This window comes from Ostrinia nubilalis, chromosome 3 (assembly GCF_963855985.1).
Source record: "Ostrinia nubilalis chromosome 3, ilOstNubi1.1, whole genome shotgun sequence".
In the NCBI taxonomy this organism is placed as follows: Eukaryota; Metazoa; Arthropoda; class Insecta; order Lepidoptera; family Crambidae; genus Ostrinia; species Ostrinia nubilalis.
Genome location: NC_087090.1, coordinates 7,278,061 through 7,301,547, shown reverse-complemented (window position 1 = coordinate 7,301,547; position 23,487 = coordinate 7,278,061). Strand labels below are relative to the sequence as shown.

The following is a 23,487-nucleotide window of genomic DNA, read 5'->3' as shown; positions in this document are numbered from 1 at the left end:
TACAACACTTTCTTTTTTATTGGCCGACATTTTTGATTTTGAACAAAAAATGTATGAATCGTCGAAGAATTTTAGATCTCAAATACTCGACGCACAGTGGTGCTACAGCTTTGGTGCCATAGTAACAAATGCTAAGGCGGACGTATTCTGTCAGAAGACAGCACTTTTTTATTGGCCGACACTTTTGATTTTGAACAAAAAATGTATGAATCGTGGATGATGTCCTTTGTCAAGTGCATGAATACATGCATCAGTGTGTGTCTTATTGTTATGAGTAAGTACGGTTCCTTGGGATCGGTATGAGTGCACCACATACAGGGACCATGGTTTTAACTCTTAAGAGTACATCGCAGGATATGTATTAAAAACAATGCTACTTTACACTTCTTCTACTGCTACTTTATTCTAATTAATTATTTGTTACTTGTGCTGTTAATTACAATTCTCAATCCGTAAATAATTTCTTCTTTCTACCGTGTTCGTACTACTGTCCTCGTAAAATCATCGTAACCGATTGTTGTAATCGGATTACATGAACATCACTCGACCATGTATGTCCATTTGGACATATCGGAATGGCACGCTTTGACGATCAACTTGCTGTATCTACTCTAATCCATATCTGTGATCTACTCTAATCCATATCTGTGGTCAGCTGTCGTCACTCTATCATTCATCTGTCATTCTTTCTTTTGCGGCACAGCTGTCGACTTGTGTTTCTTTGTATGTTCCGGATTTTATTATCTTTTTAGTGATTTTACTCCCAATACATAATTGACTAATAACTCGTTTTATTTTTTAGAGAAACACATACGTTTTTAATTCATCAACAGTAGGTACCTGCCAGTAAATATTACCATGAAGCCACCATACAAAATCGGTAAGTGAATAGATTTTTCATACAAATACTCTTTAAATTCCATCTTCGCATATAGAGCACAATTTTAATTGGATACTGTGGGATATGATATTATTAGAAACGAATATTGCTATAAATTAACTACATGTTTATAGGTTATAACCATGTGTTATTACTTAAGTATTGTTTCTAAAAATAACACGACAGAATTCACATTATTCTGTTTATTACTGAAATCAGTCCTTCACTTTATAGGTATTATTACATCAGATTTAATCAAAGTAGCTAGTAATATTATGTATATTACATCAATTACAACCCAGATTACTATTTTAATGATAAGGAATTATGTTCATTCTTGATTGACTGATTAAATTTATTGCTTAGGCTTATTTTTCCGTAACTCAGAATCTGATTCATTATTGGCAATTGCAATCTATGTGTTGCAGTAATTACTGTAGAATAAATATATTATGAGCTACATACTTTTGTGTCTCATGCAATAAATCTTTCCTTAGTGTTTTTTTTTTTTTCAATACATAAACTTGTGTCTATACCTAAAGGAAATTTATATTATTTCAGCTGATGAAAAATTGGCAGAGCTTGGCCGTAATGAAATCATGATGGCAGAAAAAGAAATGCCTGGTTTGATGGCGTGCCGTCGCAAATATGCACCAAGCAAAATTCTAAAGGGAGCTAGAATAGCCGGCAGCTTGCACATGACTGTCCAAACAGCAGTCCTCATTGAAACACTAATAGAACTGGGTGCTGAAGTGAGTATTTTTATTTTTACATAAAGCTATTTGTTAGATGAGTATGATTATATTGATGGAGTAATTATTAAGAATGTCTTATAATATTGCATAATTATGATGCAATATTGTTTTCTCCTTGACATTGATACTTTACTGAACATTTTTTTGGGTCATAATGGAATTCATCTATTCAATGATGGATCACATTCAAAATCTTATGATCTTTCCTTCTGTTATTTTAGATATAGTTATAACACTGAAATTTATAATAATGAACTCATGACTCAATGATGCATAATAAATCAGATCAGTAAAGAAACAGACATAATTATTGAATAGTAGTAAAAGTAGGATCCAAAAACATTACTGCGGCGGCGTAGCATGGGTTGGCACCTGAACCTGAATGTAGGTAATCAATTATTGAATACATGATGTATTTAAAAAACTTAGTAGCTTTAATTATTTTTATCATTGTTGTAAACTTTCGGACAAACAAGACATGAAAAATTAAAACTATATTCTGGCTTGCACACAGTCTAATATTATCAGAATTGTAACTTTACATGAGAAAACAAACTGAGTATAAAAAAATATACTCATAATATTATTTCCAACAAAAAAATACAGAAAACCTTGGTCTTAATACATTTTTTATAATTTTATTTTTATATCTATAAATAGGATAACTATAAACTACACAATAAATTCCTTATTTTCTGACATATCTTTCGCTCATTCCATGCAGAATTCATTATTTTCTTATACGAAATTACGAATTTTCGTTAAAAAACCTGTCTACCGTCATTATAGGAAGTAAGTAGCCCTGTATCTCCTCTAGTAGTCGTGTTTTTTTAACCAGCCTAATGTACAACATACGCACCTAGTTAAATAAAAGTCTCTATCCTGTTTTATTATTTCTAGAGTTGGGTGATGAGTCTTTCTTTATGTTGGATTCATTATCTGCTAGTCTATCGGGGCTTGTGCGTTTAATAATATTAATGATACACTTCTGCGCGTCAGGTCACTAAATACATGATACAGATTTAAATGATACAAAAACATTTTTGTCATCAATCAAAATCATCTAAATACAAAATATTGATAGTCTTCTGAACTGATCTAATTATACAGTGTCCGGTAAAGAGTGTGTTGGAGATAATAGACTAATGGATGATCATTGATACAAGAAAAAGTGTCACCATTTCAAACATATTTTCTTTGAATGTTTTTTAAAATCCCCAATTTTGAGCCTATTTCTTGTTGCTCTGTGTATAAATGGGCAAGTAATTTTCGAGATGAATAAGAAGAATATGAGAAATATCTGCTCATTTGTAGGTACACACAGCAACATGAGAAGGCTCAAAATTGAGGATAAAAAAAACTTGTATCTGAAATGGTGACATTTAAAAAAATGTATAAATGGCCATCCATTAGACTACCATCTTAAGTTTGCCACGCTCTTTACGGGACATCCTGTATATTGGAAATCAATTACGTAAATGAAATTTTGTTGCGTCATTAAAACTATAAACTAACTAACAACGTTATCAAGGACACCATGTACCATGTATCTTATTCATCACATGGTATGTTAGATACCAAGATAAAGTTGTTTTTAACTCTAAACATTATCCTACCATAATGTTACTTAGTAATATAATATATCTAGAACACGCAATTGTTGTAGCCGCGAGCAAAAACTATCGGCTGATAAACATATTTATTTACCTCTTCACATATGACCTTTGGGTTATCAATTATAACAATAATTATTATGATTCAATATTATGAAAGAATCTTGAATTCTGAAACCATTTTCTATTGACGCTGCTATCGCTTGCCGATTAGGTTTTTTTTGTAAAGTCATAAACTTGACCGTATTCTGTTACCGCCCGTTAGTATATTACGCCCCTGACCTGTAGGTCAAAAGCTTCTGGCAGATCAAAATTTTACAAAGCTGATGGATACAGTAACTTGCAATTTGCAATCCAACTGAGTATAATTTCCTCTTACATTCCGAACTGGGTAGTCACTCACAGAAAACTAGCAGTCTCAGAATCACTTAACAATCTTATCATTATGACAATGTTACGGTTTTGCAATGAAGCGGCATTATTCAAATCTTCAAGATCTGTCTCGTGATAAACAGCGGAAACAATGATGTTTGTATGGCAGCTAAATAATCAGGCTGCGATAATACACAGGGTGATTCTTTGGTAGACGTTCAAACAAAAGGTTTATTCTACTACTCAAATAGAATTATTTTCCTATAAAACCAATATCGAAATTGCTAATGACAATTTGTATGGAAAGGTCAGTATTTTTATTTATTTTAACTTCTCTTGTTGCATTTGAGCAGTAGAATCAATCCGTTTTGTGTCATCCTGATGCCCATGCAAATCGTCTATTAAAACAAATCAAAGTTGTTCATAATAATTGCACTTCATTTTTATAAATATACTAGCTGTGCCCGCGACTTCGTACGCGTGAAAACCCGTTTTCGCAACATTTTTCATTATTGCTCTGCTCCTATTGATCGTAGCGTGATGTTGTATAGCCTATAGCCTTCCTCGATAAATGGGCTAACACTGAAAGAATTTTTCAAATCGGACCAGTAGTTCCGGAGATTAGCGCGTTCAAGTAAACAAACAAACAAACTCTTCAGCTTTATAATATTACTAGCTGTGCCCGCGACTTCGTCCGCGTGGAATAATGACTTTTCGTAGGCACTTTTAATAATTTAGTCTAATTATTTTACAAATAGCTTTTGCCAGCGACTTCGTCCGCGGAGAAGTCGAAAACGTTCTCATACTACGATTTTTAAATGTTTTTAACGTTATTATCTAAATGTGTTAATACTTATAAAATATTAAAATCTTAAAGGTTAAATAAACATGAAAATATTTTTTTTTATGAATATGCAGCTCGGCCTTTGATCCCTGTGAAAGTTACTCGGTGGTTATTATCTTTTTACAAAGAAATCGAAAACTACACCTACCGCAGTATTATTGGTAAACTTTTTTTTATATTCCTACGGGTGCTAGAATCACCAAGCTTCCAGCATGCCACTGGCCGTGGGAAAAGGAGCTTTTCCTCAAGACTACTCCCACTACCTCAAGGGCTTCCGCCAAAACTTTCGCGCGAAAATGAGTTTATGTATACAGCGCAAGCAGGTGCCCGCGGCATGACTGTCATGCATTACTATGCATTGTTAGGCGAGCGCACGCAGCGGGCACCCGCTCCAAGGTTAAGTGGAGGCCCCTAGAGTAGGTATGATAGTCTTACATGACATTGTAAAAAAAAATGCACTAATGAGTAATTAATATCAACATTTCACTAAAATACGAAACACATCTTCCATTAATTCTGTTATAGAATGCTTATGCAACATTTTAAGTAGATTGGACGAAGGAATCTCGTTATTTCATACAAACTTTCATTCATTTTTCATTCCTCATTTTGGTGCTTCGCTCCTATTGGTCTTAGCGTGATGATATATAGCCTAAAGCCTTCAGGAACTAACGGGCTATCCAACACAAAAATAATTTTTCAAATCGGTTGAGTAGTTCCTGAGATTAGCGCGTTCAACCAAACAAACAAACAATCTCTTCAGCTTTATAATATTAGTATAGATAGTAGGTATATAGTATAGACGAGTACCTACTTATTTATATTTAAATCTGGTACAAAACTAACATATGACGCAAGCAAATTACAATGTATCAATATACAATCTTCGTGACTGATTTGGAACAATAATACGTTGATAAACTGTCGCATAGTTATTCTCTGAAACGAAATCTTGAATTTTTGTAGGGAAAAAAGATTATAAAGCTATAGTTATCTAGTTAAAAATCTTGAGATAAAACAAGACAAATAAATCCGATCGAATATGATACAGAGCGTCTATCTAAATACCCTATCTATCCCGTGATAGATAGGGTATTTAGATAGACACTCTAAGAACTTTTTAGACTAGTACCATTCTTAGCGACGCACTTAGTTTCTGATCGACGCCATCGTTAACGTTCGATCTACTTAATTCGTCATTCGGAATTCGGATCAAAACTTAATTTATCATTGCTATCTTTCTATTTTCCATGGCATCCGTATGATGAACATTCGTGATTAGGTAATTCTCTCATTGCTTATTTTCTAACTTAAATCTTACTCTTATCGTAAACAATTAGGTACAGTAATTCGGTGTTTTCAATTTCAGTAGTACAGTCTCATTCATCCTTGAGAATAAAAATACGACATGTTTAGTTTTCTGAAATCTGAAACAGCTCGGACCGAATATAATCTTATCAATCTATTATTACAGCAGTAAAACACCTAACATTCTTATGTTTCTGCAGCGTAGTTTTCAATATTTTTAAGGATTCGCTACAGAATTTTCTTGGACCAATCCAAGTTCACTATTGCGTACCTACTTAATGTCGTGGTTAAATTCCATCTATGTTATATGAATTGATTTGTTTCCAACTTTTGCGACAGTAGTTATTATTTTATTTTGGCAAGCATAACCCCGAACCGCCCTAAGTTCGCCACGCGACTAGGTACATGTTTGTGTGGTGGTATCCCACCAAGTTTTTCACCAGCAATTTTTTTTCAAGCTGAGTCAATAGAAAATTACGTTAGCGAGCGAAATAAATATATAGAATTCCTATTGGTTGATTACAGGTTCAATGGTCAAGCAGTAACATATACAGCACTCAAGACGAAGCTGCAGCGGCCTTGGTAGCGGTAGGAATTCCCATTTATGCCTGGAAGGGCGAAACTGAAGAGGAATACATTTGGTGCATTGAGCAGACTTTAATGTTTTCTGATGGAAGAGTAAGTTAGCACTTCAATTTACTCAAATATTAACTATTTTATTTTGCATTTCTTAGGAAAACTTACAGCTAAATGTTACATTAGGTGATATTTATAATTAAAGTAAAGCCAATTACTTCCAAGTTTCCACGCCACCTATAGTTAGACAATTAATTTGATCACGGACAGAAAATATAGTTAATAGTTTATGAAATTCAAGCTACTATTTAACAAAGAAAAGATTATTTAAACTGGTTGACAGGGGTATTGAATAAGTCCAGTTCTATGTCATCACAAACAGAATTAAATCGATTAAGACCTCTAATTACAAACGAATTTTTGCGATAGTTGGTTCGAGTTAAGGGTGCTTGCAGTATTTTAAAGTTTTCGAACAATAAAGTTAGTACTTTATCGTTAATTAACCATTAATACGAATGCAGACAATCTAACTATAGTGAAATGTTTCCCACTCATGACGCATACATTGAGATTATGGTTTATTTGTCATTACAAATTGTCCCCACGTCATGAGTCATCAGGAAAATGTTGCCTAGAAATACCTAAGGAAAAATCTTAGCTAAGAGGATAATAATTACTATTGTAATTTGTTCATACTTAAGCTAATAGAAAATAATTGTATTTAACGTTATCTACTAAACTCAAGATGATAAATATTTTGAAAAATCTGTTTAAGTCTAATTTAATCTAACATTGTAGAATTTGGTTAAAAACTTAATGAAGACCCACAATCGAAAAAAAATAAAAATCTAAGTGTCTTTAATTTTATATTTATGTTTTCAGCCACTCAACATGATTCTGGATGATGGAGGAGATCTGACTAATCTTGTACATAAGAAATACCCACAACTGTTGGAAGGTATCAAAGGCCTATCTGAAGAAACCACTACAGGTGTACACAATCTTTATAAAATGTTTAAAGAAGGAACATTGAAAGTTCCAGCAATCAATGTCAATGATGCCGTAACGAAAAGCAAATTTGACAATTTATATGGATGTAGGGAGTCTCTACTTGATGGTATAAAGAGGGCTACAGACATAATGATAGCAGGAAAAGTCTGCGTCGTTGCTGGTTATGGCGACGTAGGCAAGGGCTGTGCTCAGGCATTCAAAGGATTCGGCGGGAGAGTGATCGTCACCGAAATAGATCCCATTAACGCTTTGCAAGCAGCAATGGAGGGATTCCAAGTTACAACCATGGAAGAAGCAGCTGAAATTGGACAAATATTTGTTACAACAACTGGAAACATTGACATTATTTGCAAGGAGCACTTATTGAGAATGCAAGATGATGTTATTGTTTGTAACATTGGTCACTTTGATTGTGAAATTGATGTGGCTTGGTTGGACAAGAATGCGAAAAAAGTTAATCTCAAGCCTCAAGTAGACCGTTATGAACTCGAAAATGGCAAGCACATTATTGTTCTGGCTGCTGGTAGGCTTGTAAACTTGGGTTGCGCTACCGGCCACTCATCCTTCGTTATGTCCAACTCCTTCACCAACCAAGTCCTTGCCCAGATTGAGCTTTGGACGCGACACAATGCATACCCAGTTGGTGTTCACACATTGCCCAAGAAATTAGATGAAGAGGTTGCAGCTTTACATCTGGACCATCTTGGTGTTAAATTAACAAAACTTACACCCAAGCAAGCTAAATACATCGGCGTTCCTGTGGAAGGACCATACAAGCCTGATCACTATAGATATTAATCGAAAGAACTTTCAGTTTGTTGATGCATCAAAAACAAACCACCAAAAAAGTGCTATCTTTATGTAACTAAATTTTCTACATCATTTATGTGGATTAAGTAAAAGCATATTTGCCTTTCTCAAGTAATAAATAAAGGTACTTACGAATTTGACTAATTTTTTCTTTTTTAAGATCTCCCTAGACACAAAATTGACTTAAAAATTATAAAAGAATACCTAACTACTCTGTCTGTAGTATCATTTCATCACCAAAACAAGATTTTGTACTCTGTTTATAAAAATAAGAAATTAGAGTGTTCGCTAGGTAATTCTACCTACACCTACTACTACCTAATTGCAACTATTTTTGACGATATGAAGATATTATAGAAGAAGATGATATTTTATGTAGTACATGGTTTCACTCACATCACATACACTATCGCACACATAAATAATACACTCTCATAAAACACGCACTCTTTCACATAACGTAAAGACATTCTTTATTGGGCATATTATTTGTATTTTCCTTTTTTTTTTTTGTGTTTACTATGGTACAGAACAGGTAGCTTTTCAAACTTAAATTGTGTTTTTTTTTGTTACTAGTATAAAGTGCCCAAGAGACAGGTGTAACCTATTTGGGGACCACTAGCAATACTAATTGTAATCTTTGTTATACAGTGTGAGTCACGTTAAAGTGTACATATGAAAATAGATGAAACTAGACCTATTTTTATCGACAAAAAAGAGGTCAAAATTTTTTGGAGATTTTGTTTTTATTTTTTATAGAATTTTTTTTCTTCCTATTACTTATTGTAAAGAAAACGTAATAACTTTTAAACTAAGCGGTATATCCTGATAAAATAAAAACAGTAATAATGCTCAATAACAGGCGATACTAAAAAAAATACATAAAATACACAAAAAAGGCCAACAAATAATAAAAAATGATACTTTTTGAAAAAAGTCTGCTTATAAATTCGTGTTTTTTTGGTTATTTGATAAATTTCTCCAAAAAATGTCCCTATAACAGTGGTTTTTATTACTTTGTATTATTCTCTATCGTATTATCTTTGTAAAACCAAAAATCGCATGTCTCTATCCCTATCACAACATTTGCTATGAGCGTTTGAACCAAGGCCTGCCACAACATTATTCTCCGCTACAAGTAGAGAAAATTTTAATTTTAACAAATGCTTATTTTACTTCGAAATCTTTTGTTTTTATTTGAAATTTAACTTGTCTTTATCAAAATTACAAATCTAGAGCCATTTTCAGTTTCGTTGTTAACGAAGCGTTGAATAGCGCGCCCAGAGAGGCTTAGTTCAAACGATCATTGCAAATGTTGTGATAGAGATAGAGACATGTGATTTTTGGTTTTACGAAGGTAATACGATAGAGAATAATACAAAGTAGTAAAAACTACCGGTTATAGGGGCATTTTTTGGAGAAATTTATCAAATAACCAAAAAAACACGAATTTAAAAGCAGATTTTTTTCAAAAAGTATCATTTTTTATTATTTTTTGGCCTTTTTTGTGTATTTTATGTATTTTTTTAGTATCGCCTGTTATTTAGCATTATTACTGTTTTTATTTTATCAGGATATACCGCTTAGTTTAAAAGTTATTACGTTTTCTTTACAATAAGTAATTTGAAGAAAAAAAATTCTGTAATTTTTTTTTTTAAATCTAAAAAATTTTTTGACCTCTTTTTTGTCGATAAAAATAGGTCTAGTTTCATCTATTTTCATATGTACACTTTAATTAACGTGACTCACATTGTATAAAGGATTAATATTTATTTATTTTTCTACAGGATACTACTGAGTACAAAACCTATCGATAAATAAACCTGAAGTAGATTTTGTCCCTATCATCTATATCTACAGGGTGTTAGGTAAATGGGTATATGAGCCGACACTAGCCCATGTTAACATGGTCATATAAATGGTATGGTGAAGTCAGAAAATTGATATCATGATTTAATTTTTTTAAATTTTCATACAAAATAATTTTTATAAAATCCGATTTGCATGAAAATTAAAATAATTAAAATGAAGATATAAATTTTCTGACTTCACCATACCATTTATATGACCATGTTAACATGGGCTAGTGTCGGCTCATATACCCATTTACCTAACACCCTGTATACTAATATTATAAATCTATCTATAGTCTATACTAATATTATAAAGAGGAAAGATTTGTACCTATTTTTGTATGTTTGTAATGAATAGGCTCAAAAACCACTGAACGGATTTTGATGAAACTTTACAGGATTATTGTTCATAATCCAGAATAACATATAGGCTATAATTTATGACGATCTGTGACAAACGAAATTTCACGCGTGCGAAGCCGCGGGCGGAAAGCTAGTTTCAAATCAAAATCAAATCAAATAATTTATTGTGCATAAATATAATAGAAATGTAATTGTACATTGTAGAGAAGAGAGTAGAGTTGAAGTAGTAGGCTAACACAGAGAATAAATACTAGTACACACTTCTTCGAAGTTATTTTATAAATTAAATACATAGTTTTCATTGATGAACATGGCAATAAAAAACAACTATTATTTTTCATACTCACATTCTATTACAATTTCTTTACAATGTTATATTTAAATTGATTAATTAGAATAAAATTCTAATAATTCTTCATCTTTTGGTTTAAGTATTAACTTATCTTTCAAATTAATGACCCATCCTGGTTCTAAACCAAAGAAAATTTGCCTCGGATCTTTTCGTTCACAAAGCATATTGTACTCAGGGTCTGATTCCAAGTTAGGTAATTGGTAGCCATATTTTTGAGCTAACTTCAATCTCTCTTGAGACACCTTTTCAGGGTCAGCCAGATATCCCCGTGTTTCAGCATTTGTATAGTATTCAATGGCATCTGGTGGGGGAATCATTCGGCGTGGAATAGCTTGTCCGGACTCAAAGAATTTCTTTGGATTCTTTAGTAAAAATAAACTGTGTGGATCATAATAGGCTGTGGTTATTGTACCTCCATTCCTTTCAATGGCTGCAATCACTTGTTCACTTGCCCATTGAACTTCTATATTAATTTTTTCTGCAAATATATCGGCTCCTTCATCCGTCAGGTGTATACCAAAATGCTTTTGATCTGGGTAGAAATCGTAAATGCCACTTTTTACAATACTTGCAATATCTATAGGTTTATGTATGTTTACACGATCTTTATCAATTATATGTTGAAGTTGAAGCAATGATAATGGTGGATACTGTCTTTTGAGGCTGAAACAAAATTATAATTTTAGTGATTTTTTAAATGACAATTGTAAATCTACAGATTAGAAGTTAGTCTACTTACTGGTGTCCACGATAATAGTGTTCTTGGGGGACCCTTAGGTAAAATGGATTGTTCCCAGTTTCATAGCCAAGCCTCATGTAATTTTGTCTTTGCCCTGATCCTTTGTTTCCAGATCCATGTTTATCACCACCATGTTGAGCTCGTCCTCTTTTGCTCTAAGGATATAAAAAGCAGTGCAAAAAGTTGTTTTGCTTATTCCAGTGATTAACAAAGATCAATCTATACTTGAATCTATTGAATATTTTACTTCTTTAATTAGAAAGTGTAACTTTTTTGAAATAATTTTATATATTGTATGAAATAAAGCCAGGTATGATGTATGAAATAACGATTAAACAATATATTAATTGCAGACCGCTACCAACCGTGCGATGTGGAAGTCATTGGGGGAAGCCTATGTTCAGCAGTGGACGTTCTGTGGCTGAAATTATGATGATGATGAATATTTTAATATTAAAAATGAATTACTTACACTTTTTTTGGGGTTAGGATTATCCCTTAAGTTGGCTAGTGATATTCTTGGTAAAGATCTCAACATAGACAGGGATTTTTCTATTATTTGTCGTGATCCCATTATTAATACAGTTATTATACTAAATTATTACAATTTTTCCAGGTATAAGATAAAAGTAAACGACTTTCAGGTTATTTTATTTTTTAGCGATCCAGACTACTTGACAGTTTCTTTTTTTTTTTTTTTTTTTTTTTTTTTTTTTTTTTTTCTTGGCTTTCGCGGTTTGCGTTTAGCCACAACGGTGTGGGAGAAAAGGTTAGGAAACGTTTAGGAAAAGAAAAAACCGGGGTGGAGTACAGAAAAGGATGAGGATCAGGTTGGGAGGTGAGAAATTAAATAATAATAATAAAATTAAAATATATAAAGGAATTAATGTTAATATAATATAATAAGTTTGCATTTAAATACTTGAGAGATAAATTAAAGTTTAATATTATTTGTAATTAAATATTCAGAAATACATTTATAAATATCAAAATCATTTAAACCAAGCAGGCAAGATATCGAAGTGGGGAGAGGGACACGGAGGGCTAGGAGAGATGACATAAAGAAGGAACGATCGTGAATCTGGCAAGCAAAGAAAATGTGATTCAAATCACCTGACTCCGTTCCACAGTCACACACATCATTTTCGATTATATTAAGCCTTGCCAAATGAGCTGGGGAACATACGTGCCCCAGTCTCATACGGATAATGCTTGAAACAGAAAATTTATCAAGATCTGTTTTGAAAAACCAAGGTTTTGTCGGTATACATGGTTGGATCAGTTTATAAGCTTTACCTTTACTTTGACTACTGATGTTCCACTCCTCATGCCATTTTTCAAGCATATAGACTTTGGGTAATGCAATTAAATCATGCGCATAATTTTTGTAAGGAAAAATGTCACCCATAGTCACAGCATTATTAGCTAAAGAATCAGCTTTTTCATTACCAAAAATTTTACAATGTCCAGGAATCCAAGCAAAATTTACTACAATATCTAACAATGAACAAGTTAGTAACAGTTTTCTACAATCAATAATAATAGGATAAGAAGAATTTGATTTGAACGGGAACTTAACTAATGCTTGTAATGCACTTTTAGAATCACTAAATATTACAGCTTTACTAAGTTTCATAAGTAAAATATACTCCAACGATTTGAAAATGCCAAAACACTCTCCTGTGAAAACAGATGATTCAGGTGGCAGTTTAATCATCTGGTAAATTTTATACTGGGTGTGGTACACTCCAACACCAACATGTTCATTGTTCGAATGTTTTGAGGCATCACAGTATAAATGATGCCAACCGTCCCACTCATTGTCTAAAATCATATTAAATTTTACATTTGCATGAATATCAGACTTACAAATATCAATATCAAATTTAACATTAGGAGAAAGGATTAATGCATTATAATTTGCACAGAATACAGGCAAATACATAGATTTGTGAGTAGGTGCTTGTAAAGAAAGGAGTTTTCGGAAACTAATGACTAGACATGGTGGAGTTTTATGAGACCAATATGGAGAATTTTGTACTTGTTCAGACAATGCTTCTAATTTTGAAAACAAAGGATGGTTTGATAACTGAAAAGCTCGAAATAAGAATTTATCACAGAGAAATTGACGACGAAGTGTTAAAGGCGGGTCAGAACATTCAACTTGCAGTGCGTTATTCGGGCTAGATTTCATTGCCCCAACTACTATTCTGAGTGCTTTTGTCTGGATGACATCAAGCTTTCTAATTCCTACCATGCTACAGGGTTCTAAAAATTGAGTGCCATAGTCAAGAGAGCTCCTAATTAAGGCATTATAAATAAGTTTTAAATTGAATGGGTGGGCACCCCACCATACTCCAGCTAAACATCTTAAAATATTAAGTGTACGCTCACATTTAGCACTAATATTATACAAATGTGACATTCCAGTAAGTTTCGAATCTAAAGTTATACCTAAGAACTTGGCCTCATTATTAACAGGAATACTTAAATTGTTATACTCAACTAATACTGGAGGAGGGCGACGCATTCGGGAAAAAAGTACAACTGAGCTTTTTGCAACAGAAAGACTTAAGCCGTTTCTATCCAGCCATGACTTAAGCAAGTGTAAAGAAGAGTTAAGTGATGAACATAATTTTGCAACGCTTTTATCAGAAAAGTAAAGGAGAAGGTCATCTGCATATTGCAAAATACTAACATTATTATTAATAGAGCTTTCTAAATCCGACGAGTATATATTGAAAAGTAGTGGGCTCAAAACAGACCCTTGAGGTAATCCATTCCATAAAATTCTAGATTTTGTAGAATCGTCACATGCAATATTAATACTACGTCCAACTAAAATATTTATAATGAAATTTATTAAAATACAAGGAACATTTAATTTTATTAATTTGTCTCTGAGGATTGATAACACTACGTTGTCATAGGCGGCTGATATATCTAGGAATGCTGCAAGAAGGTGTTCATTATTTGAGAAGGCTAGTCTGATGTCGGTTATAAAAATGGCAATACTGTCAGCAGTGCTCCTACCTTTTCTGAAGCCAAATTGGAAATTACTCAGTAGACCTTTACTTTCTACAAACCATTCAAGTCTATTTTTAATAAGGTGCTCAGCTAATTTTAAAAGAACAGAGGATAGTGCTATTGGGCGATAAGAGTCAGCGTTGGATGGAGATTTATTTGGTTTTAAGATAGGAATAATTTCTTGAATTTTCCAATGAGAAGGAATGTTTCCGGACTGCATTATAAAATTTATGAGAGAAAGATAATAAGTTAAAGTTGAATCATTTAAATTGACCAGAAAAGAATAAGGAATTCCATCAGTGCCAGGTGCAGAATCTTTCACATATGAAAGAATACCTTTCAGCTCTGAAAGACTGAAAGGATTGCCTAATTCAGATTGATCTGAATTAGTAGAAAACTGTTCATTTGGAATTAAAAGATCTTGGGGGGCAAAAGAAGGGGCAAGACTATCTAAAAATTGTTCAATTAGTGGTTCATGAAGGAGCTTGGGTGTAGGTGGTTTATATGCTGAACGAAAACGCCTTATATTGGTCCAAACTGCAGATGGCGAAGTATCAGGTGAAATGGAACGACAAAAAGCTCTCCAACTTTCCCACTTTTTCTGTTTAAATAGTTTTCTAGTACTATTAATTACGTTCGATAAATTATCAAAATTTTCGGCTGTAGAATAAGAGGAATATAATTTTTCGGCTTCTTTTCTCTTTTTAATAGCGGCCGTACATTCGGTATCCCACCAAGGGGGAGGGGGTAATTTACTTCTATTACTACTTTTTACAGGAAAAACTTCATCTGCTGCTTCTATTAAAACAGATGCTAGTGCTTCAGCACAATAGGTATAATTATCATTTTGAACTACAGGCAGTGATTGAATTTTCAGTTCTACTTTTTCTTTATAACGGTTCCAGTCAACATCTTGAGTTTTATATTTGAATCGTGGAGGGCGTCTAGTATTAATTTTATTAATATCAGGAAAAGAAAAGACAATTGGAAAATGATCACTCCCATAGGTGGAAGGGAGGGTGGACCAGGCTAAAGAGGAAGCAAGATTTGGGCTACATATAGTTAAATCAGGAGCACTCACACCTTCGTGCGGCTGGGTACGACGAGTAGCATTTCCAGTATTAAGAATACACAAGTTATTATTATCCAGAAAATCTACAATTCTATTGCCATAGTAATTGGAATTGCTACTGCCCCATGACTGGTGTTGAGCATTAAAATCGCCCATGATAATAATAGGCCTAGATATGTTGCTAAGAATTTGTTCTACCTCATCATATATAGCAGTTGACGGGTGAGGAATATAAACCGACACAAAACTAGTGTTATTTATAGAAACAGCTATTATGGAAAAATCATTATTGTGTGGTGGGAGAGGAATATATGTAAATGGAATAGAGTGATGGACTAACAAAGCTACTCCACCATAATTATCATATCTATCTTCTCTGGCACAAGAGAAACCAGAAATTTTAAAATTAGAATCTGGACGGAGCCAGGTTTCTTGTAAGGCAATTAAAAAGGGATCAAATTCATTAATTAAATGTAATATATCACTTTTTTTACTGTTAATGCTTCGACAGTTCCATTGAACTGCTAGGGAGAACTTTACCATCAGCAATAGAACTAAGGTCAACTACGAGATCATTATTTTGAAGGGCAACGTGGGACGGTACTAAATTAGATTGATTTAAAGAGGTAATTAGAGTAATAATTAATTCTTTAATTGACATATTTGTTAAGGTGTTTGAATTGTCATCTTTACATAAAATATTTTGGCTTGGGCCAAACGGAGTATTATAATCATTGGTCATATTTTGATGTTGTTCTCGGTCATAACTTTTACCTGGGTTGAACGGAGATCTAGGTTTCTTTAAAACAGTTTTTTTGTAAGAATCCCAGCCTGGGTTATTATTAGGAACATATTTTAGTTTTGAGTTCTGGGGAAGATTTCCAGAAGTTTGAGAATGAGATTGAGTCGAGCTACCAGATCTTACAACATCTGCAAAAGATTTACCAATTGGAGGATGCAGTTTTAAAGCCTCAGCATAAGTAATGCAACTTTTGGCCATTGTCTCCTTAATATTTTTTTGACGTGTGTATTCAGGGCATTTTCTACTAGTAGCCTGATGGGGACCTGAGCACAAGAAACATAATACATTTTCCTCCTCAACATTACAGGTATCACCGGTGTGGCCAAGACCACATTTATAACATCTTGGAAGGGACCTACACTGACTCTTCACATGACCATAGCGACAACATTGGTAACATTGGATTGTTGGGTAAATGTAAAGATCAACCGGCAAAGAGTTGTAACAAACAAAGATTCTTTTAGGCAGAACCTGACCATCAAATGTTAATACAACTGTCTCAATGGGGACAAATTCAGACTTTCCATTAACAAACTTCTTCTTTTTCAACCTTCTAATTTTTAAGATTCTACCACACCCCATTGGTACAGTTATATTATTAAGGATGTCCTCATCATTCCACTCTGTAGGAACTCCTCTGATCACTCCCATCCGTGTGATATTGAATGTTGGAATAAAAGTCTTGTAATTGTTAGTTTTAAGCAAGTCATTATTAAGGAATGCATTAGCATCTTCAAAACGAGAGAAAGCAACAGAAATCCGATTTCTGCCTATTTTTTTCAGACTACCATCAACAATACCTCTTATAGATTTTCGTTTTAGAAAATGACCCACAGTCACGGGGTGCAGAGTACAGTTTTCATTTGGCATAGATTGTTCTTTCTGTATATGAACAACAAAGGGCGCAACATCAGTAGCCTCATAAAAGCATCTACTTACCGAATTAGGTGCAGCAGGGGTCGAATTAGATGTGTGGGACTGAGTAGCAACAGGAGTTGATGGAGTAACAAAAGGAATCTCATTTTCAACAACTTTTTTAGCGCTATTTACGTTCTCTGTGTTTGCACAACAACAATCAGAATCATTAGGTACCTGGCTCAATGTAGAAGATTTGTTATGACGACTTTTACGCTTTTTATTACAATGCTTGCAAACTTTACGTACAACTACTCTCTTTCTTTTAGAAGGGTTAGAAGCACTTTCAGATCCGTCCGTGTCCATTACAGAACCTTCCGTATCCATACCTGACTGGCTACATGTTGAAATAGTAACAAAATTTGACGCCTGGGGGGTTGTCCCGCCAGGATCGTCCGGCTCGTTCATCACGAGAAAAAACAATTAAAACTCACCCAGAACTGCAGAAGTGAATGCTACACTACAATAAAATAATAAATATAACTTAGAATACTACTTAATTATGCACTAAACCACCAATCTGATCCTTTTTCTAATTTAAAAATTTTTAGCAAGAAAAATGACGTCCACCAAGTACGACGTTTCCCGCGCTTTTTTCTTCTTTTTTTTATTGATTTTTTGCGTCTTGCATGTTGCTGGGACAGCTTTTTTGACTTACGAAAATTGTACGGACGGACGACAGCACATCAAGTCTTATTTAGTTCTTCGCTGACTACCTGTATGTACTTTGATATTCAGGAAATGTATTTATAATTTTCTACTATTTTCAAGACTATCTTGATGAATTATCCCTACATAAATACCTACCTACGTAAAAAGAAAACGCTGACGTGTCTGACAGCCAGCTGATTGAGTGACAGTGACAGTTTAAATAAAATTTTAATAAAGTTGTGGTCTTGGTGTGTTAGCAGAAAATTGAGAGAGATTAATGATTTTATTCATACAAACAAGAATAAATTGATTGAGAAGATTGTTTGGGCTTCGAAATGGATTCCATGTACAATAATCCGATTCGACAAAGATTAAACAAGATATTTGATACACATTTGATAACAGATAACAGCGATGCTTTGAACACAATGTCTGGGTTATGCACCGCAAATTCGTCATACACAAGAAGAGTATTGGTTAACGAAATCGAGAAAAGAGATGTTTTGGTGAATAAGGCAGTTCTTATTGAATTCAATAAAGTCAAAGGTAAACTACACATTTTATTAGATTCTCTGGCTAATCTTGATGCTGCAGTCATAGACATGTCAAATAGACTGCAAGAGTCCAAGACCAAAACTCATCATCTAATAACTCAAACAACTAAACTCAAGGATGAAAGGAAGAAAACAGAGAAAAAAATTGTTTGGGTTGACGCCCTATTAAATAACTTCCAAATATCTCCTGAGCAAAATGAATATCTTTATAATGTTTCTATTAGGACACCATTGACATCTGATTTTTTTTCTACTCTGAGTCATATAGAAAAGTTAAATGAAAATTGTAAAACGCTTGTACGATGTTGGTATCAAACTTCTGCATTTGACATAATGGAAATCATAGGATTACAACAAGAAGTTGCCATTGAAAAATTATATCATTGGACTATTGGTGCTTGCTTAAGTATTGATTCACCAAATAATGCCCTAGTGCCCAAAGCTCTGGCAAAGTTTCAAAACAGACAAGTTTTGTTTTCTAATATTGTTGATGAGTACTGTTCTGCAAGGAAGGCTACAACTGTGCAGGCATTTATTGATGCGTTGACGAAGGGTATGGATGGCTCCAAACCCATTGAATTCTATGCAAATGATCCCAAACGTTACATTGGTGATATCTTGACATGGGTTTATCAAATTATTCCTATTGAAAAGGAAAATCTAAATAACCTTTACAAATACTGCAATATCCCAGAGAAAAATACCCAGATTACAGAAGCTATAACTAGTATCATGGAAGCGATCTGCCCATTATTGAAAGTAAGAGCTGAACTAATTCTCAAGCCTGATAAAGACCCTCTGGTGTTGTGGTCTATAACAAATATGATATTGTATTACAAAGATGTCATACAAAGTGTCATTCCAGAGGGTCATCTGATTGATACATTTGAAGATTTGCTTAAAAAAAGTGAAGAGGTATTTATAATAACCTTGGACAGTAAAATACAAAAGGAACTTAGTCACGGAGTGAAAGCACCTCCAATTGATTTGAATCCATCAATTGTAGTCACTGACTTGGTTGGTTTTTTGCGAGATGTACTAGCTGTTATGAATGCATCAAACAATATAAATAAAGATGATAAGAAGATCATAATCACCCACATCTTGGATCCTTTATTGCATGCAATAAATGAAACTGCATGCCACCTCAGCTCAACAGATATGTCAGTTTATATGCTGAACTGCATATACCATATTCAGTGCACATTGTCTCTTTACACAGTTATGGATGAATACAATGAACGACTACAAGCACAATCGGAAGCACAACTTGATACTTTGACATCAGAACAAGCCAGTTTTCTAGTGGCAAACTTGAATCTTGGGCCCATTTATACAATTTTGCAAGAAAAATCTAGTGGACCTTTGTCAGCCATTCCAGGTATGGACACAGCAACCTTAAAAACATTTCTTAACAAATTTGATATGTTTCTTGTTTCCCCTGATGTTTATATATTGCCTCAGTTGAATTTGTTATTAAGTCATACACATAAATCAACAGTCAAGAAAAGATCGTTTGAGGTGATATTAGCAGTTTATGCTCAGCTCTACCAGGCTGTCCATAATCCCATAAATGGATATACAGAACCACAATCTGTGGTGCGTAGAACCCCAGATGAAGTGATGAAATTGTTAAATTAATGTTTTTTAGATTACTTTTAAATATTTAAAATGTATAGCTAAGATTAATAAAGTCTAACCTATTAAAATTTTAATCAATTTTAATATGCCTACCCCATACATTAGAACAAAAAGGGAAGCTACATTACATTTTTACATACAATGAAGACCCACTAAGAACTAAAAAGTTCATTAATCCCCATTATATTAAAAAAAAAAAAAAAATATTAGGATTTTATTTTTTAAAGTAATCCCCATTATAGCTCCAATTTGGCGTTAGCGGGGAATAGTGAACAAAAACAACAAAAAGTTCACTAATCCCCGTTCACGGGAATTGTCAACGGGGAATAGTGGAATAAGCCAACAATATTATTGTAGTTTTATCCGTTCACGGGATTTTTTTTTTTTTTAAATAGTCCCAAACTAAGCAAAGCTTGTACTATGTTTTCATACTACATTTTCTTTTAGGCCGCAAATCAATCTATCCCGTATTAAATCATCCAGTAGATCTTTGAATTCACATTTTGATGCCAACTTGCGTAATTCAAGAGAGTACTGAGCCCCGATTACGGTAACTTTTAACGTCTAAGGTACTTGATACAAATAAGGCCTACGTTCTAATAAGGCCTATACATCAGAAAACACAGATAAATAAATCCTACCGGGATAATACTTCAAGGACACGTACTCATATGCCCTATAACCCAGTAGAGAGCAAAAGCGTCCCGATCCACGATCCCAGCACCAATTGGCACGCGTTCTTCTAAGGTGGTGGGTGATTTCGTGCTCCCTTATAAAAATCCGGCGATTTCAACTTAAGTTTTTGGTAAAAATGATGCCGTTTTAGATTAAGCTTTTCTTAGTAATCGTTTCTAAATATTTCTTACTAGCTAAAAATAACCTTAGTTTGTACTACTGGCTATAGATGCATTGTTTGTAAATTTTTAAAGACAACAAGAGCGAGATGTCTAATAAGGCCTAGGCCTTATTTCAGCATGGTAGGCCATATTAAATACTTATGTCAACACCTGATTACGGACAAATTCATTAAACTAAATAAGTCAAAGAGTAACAAAATATTTATTTAATAAGAATGTTACTAACAATACAGAAAAGAAAAAGAAAACAGTGTCAAAAAACATAACAAAACCTGTAAAAAAACAAACAAAATACAAAACCAATAAAAAATAAGAAAAAAAAAGCCGTATGTATAAATCTAAAGGAAAGGAGAATAAAATTTGGTATTATCATGCCTGTCTCGAAGACCAAGTAGCAGATATGCGACCATAAAGGACTGCTTTAGGTGGTATCACAAAGATTGTGTAGGAGTTCGTAAAGATGATTCAGAAGCCTTTTTATGCCCTGGTTCTAACAAAAAATTAGATCTCATTTTGTTCACAAAAATTCAAGACTAAATGATGTTCCTAAACTGATTTATTTGAAAGGTTTTATGTGTAGGCCTTATTCGAACACGGTGTTTTAATTAAGCCCTATGCAAAAAAATAATATTGTTTGTTTTTTATATTTTTTTTGATAATATATGTAAGGAATCATTACTTTGTTACTATGAATATTTAATTTTATCTATAATTTATGTATAATTCTTAATAAGTGGAATTTAAGTTTATCTAGAGATGTACAGTATATTTCTGTTTACTTGGTATGTAAAATTTTGATAACGCAAACAAATCGACGTGTTTAATGTTATGAGAGCGCATTATGTTTAATACAATCACAATTTTAAGGTCTAGAGGCATTTAAATCACATAGGCCTTATTCCGTGTAGGTGATTTAATAAAGCCAAAATCAGTGGTTTCGTAATTTGCTTATTTTGAATAGATTTAGTTAAAAATTGTGTTATTTTTTGTAATATTGCTAAAATTAAAGGATGGAAGAAGTTAATTAACCTTGATTTTGTTGATTGGCGCTAATATTTATTGAAATATAAGCATTTAAAGTTAGGTAGGCCTTATTTGTATCAAGTACCTTACAATCCAGACGCGTTTCTGATTCTGCAATACGATTGGTCAAAACAGCTGACGTACGCTGTTGAACGACCAATCGTATCGCAGAATCGAGAAGCGTGTCTGGATTGTTGACGTTAAAAATTACCGTAATCGGGGCTCTGATCAATTGTTTCACCGTCTAGTTGATCTCGAGTAAAAAAGTGATGTCGTTGTACCGTCAAATTTTTCTTGAGCAAAAACAATTCATCATATTTTTTTATTAAGCTTGTAATATCTTTACACTGGTCTTTAAACTGGTCATATAGTTCTCGACATTGTTCACCGACGATGTGTAGAAAAATACATATTTGCACTTTTGGGTCCTTTTTGTTCATCTCACATGCATCAAAATAGATCATAAATGCACTTTTCCATTTTTCCCACTCCTTAGATATATTTCCTGTTGTTACATTGTCCAAATTATTCACAAATGCAAATGGCGGGGGTGGAGGCAACACTGATTCCATCTTCTTTTGTTTTAATTAGAGTTCACAATTACTACGAGTACGATGCGTTTTAAATCCAATAGTTTTATAAATTAACTACGCACACTTGACGTAACTTGAAAGGACAAATTATTTTAGATTTTCACTACCGGCTGCGCCATGTTTATGTAAGGTGTCAATCAAACACGAGATCCAGATCAAGACTGATTTATTGAGACCAAAAGTCTACCCCCAATACATGCATAATTTTGTATTCACAAATACTGACAGGTACTAGACAATGGATATAAACATACTTAAATACTTTTTTTTTTGTAAATACATACTTATTATACATAGAAAACACCCAGTCCAATACAAACAAATATGTTTATGCACACAAATGTTTGTACTATGCGGGAATCGAACCTGCTACCTCCGGAATAGTTGTCCGTTTCGAACCACTACACCAAACGGCCGACAATTCTGTACCCCCAGTGAAAAGGGATCTAACTCGACTTAGATCAAAATCGACTTTATAACATAATGTGAATCTCTGAAAAATTAGCTATTTTTGTATCTAATCGGTATGTTTCTACGACGTATAGAAAAGAAAATAATTTTGTGCCAAATGATACAAGTAAGGCTTTGTGAACTTTTCTTTCGTGTATATTGATACATGTCTACTTTTAACAAAGTGTACCGGAGGCTTCTTTCACTTTTTTATTGTGTCAAGAGGTATGACTCGTGTTACTACTTTTTACACGATTGAAGTTGTTCAGATTGAATTTGTGATTAACAATATAAGATGACGTGTAAAATGTTATAAGTTACTTAGATCAAAAACATTTGAAAATCGCAACTAATAATTTGGTTAATTATTTGGTGTAAAATGATACAACTTAGCCCAAACGTCAGATTAAAAGAAAAAATAATATC

At 33.4% G+C, this 23,487-nt stretch overlaps 3 protein-coding genes across 3 annotated transcripts; 2 read left to right on the top strand and 1 right to left on the bottom strand.

Annotated features, from left to right (window-relative positions):
* The first annotated feature begins 613 nt into the window (after positions 1 to 613).
* LOC135087787 (adenosylhomocysteinase) lies at positions 614 to 8,309 on the top strand. Its single transcript, XM_063982578.1, has 5 exons — positions 614 to 723; positions 803 to 880; positions 1,442 to 1,632; positions 6,298 to 6,450; positions 7,231 to 8,309. Exons 2-5 carry the CDS (start codon positions 859 to 861, stop codon positions 8,155 to 8,157), a joined length of 1,293 nt encoding a protein of 430 aa, XP_063838648.1. The 5' UTR covers positions 614 to 723; positions 803 to 858; the 3' UTR covers positions 8,158 to 8,309.
* Positions 8,310 to 10,532: 2,223 nt separating this feature from the next.
* LOC135087786 (large ribosomal subunit protein uL15m) lies at positions 10,533 to 12,174 on the bottom strand. The gene is made up of 3 exons (XM_063982577.1): positions 11,949 to 12,174; positions 11,477 to 11,631; positions 10,533 to 11,400 (listed from the first exon to the last, which is right to left on the bottom strand). The coding sequence occupies exons 1-3, from the start codon at positions 12,048 to 12,050 to the stop codon at positions 10,773 to 10,775; spliced, it is 885 nt and encodes a 294-aa protein (XP_063838647.1). The 5' UTR covers positions 12,051 to 12,174; the 3' UTR covers positions 10,533 to 10,772.
* A 5,972-nt stretch (positions 12,175 to 18,146) lies between these two features.
* LOC135087785 (conserved oligomeric Golgi complex subunit 6) lies at positions 18,147 to 20,173 on the top strand. Its single transcript, XM_063982576.1, has one exon. The coding sequence runs from the start codon at positions 18,279 to 18,281 to the stop codon at positions 20,136 to 20,138; it is 1,860 nt and encodes a 619-aa protein (XP_063838646.1). The 5' UTR covers positions 18,147 to 18,278; the 3' UTR covers positions 20,139 to 20,173.
* The last annotated feature ends 3,314 nt before the right edge of the window (positions 20,174 to 23,487 follow it).

Excerpts from the sequence above, each read along its gene's own strand:
- LOC135087787 (XM_063982578.1), top strand. The coding sequence starts at position 859 with ATGAAGCCACCATACAAAATCG. Across the intron at positions 881-1,441 it reads GAAGCCACCATACAAAATCG|CTGATGAAAAATTGGCAGAG; the intron begins GTAAGTGAATAG and ends ATATTATTTCAG. Across the intron at positions 6,451-7,230 it reads TAATGTTTTCTGATGGAAGA|CCACTCAACATGATTCTGGA; the intron begins GTAAGTTAGCAC and ends TTATGTTTTCAG.
- LOC135087786 (XM_063982577.1), bottom strand. The coding sequence starts at position 12,050 with ATGGGATCACGACAAATAATAGAAAAATCCCTGTCTATGTTGAGATCT. Across the intron at positions 11,632-11,948 it reads ATCCTAACCCCAAAAAAAGT|AGCAAAAGAGGACGAGCTCA; the intron begins GTAAGTAATTCA and ends TTATATCCTTAG. Across the intron at positions 11,401-11,476 it reads CACTATTATCGTGGACACCA|CCTCAAAAGACAGTATCCAC; the intron begins GTAAGTAGACTA and ends ATTTTGTTTCAG.
- LOC135087785 (XM_063982576.1), top strand. The coding sequence starts at position 18,279 with ATGGATTCCATGTACAATAATCCGATTCGACAAAGATTAAACAAGATA.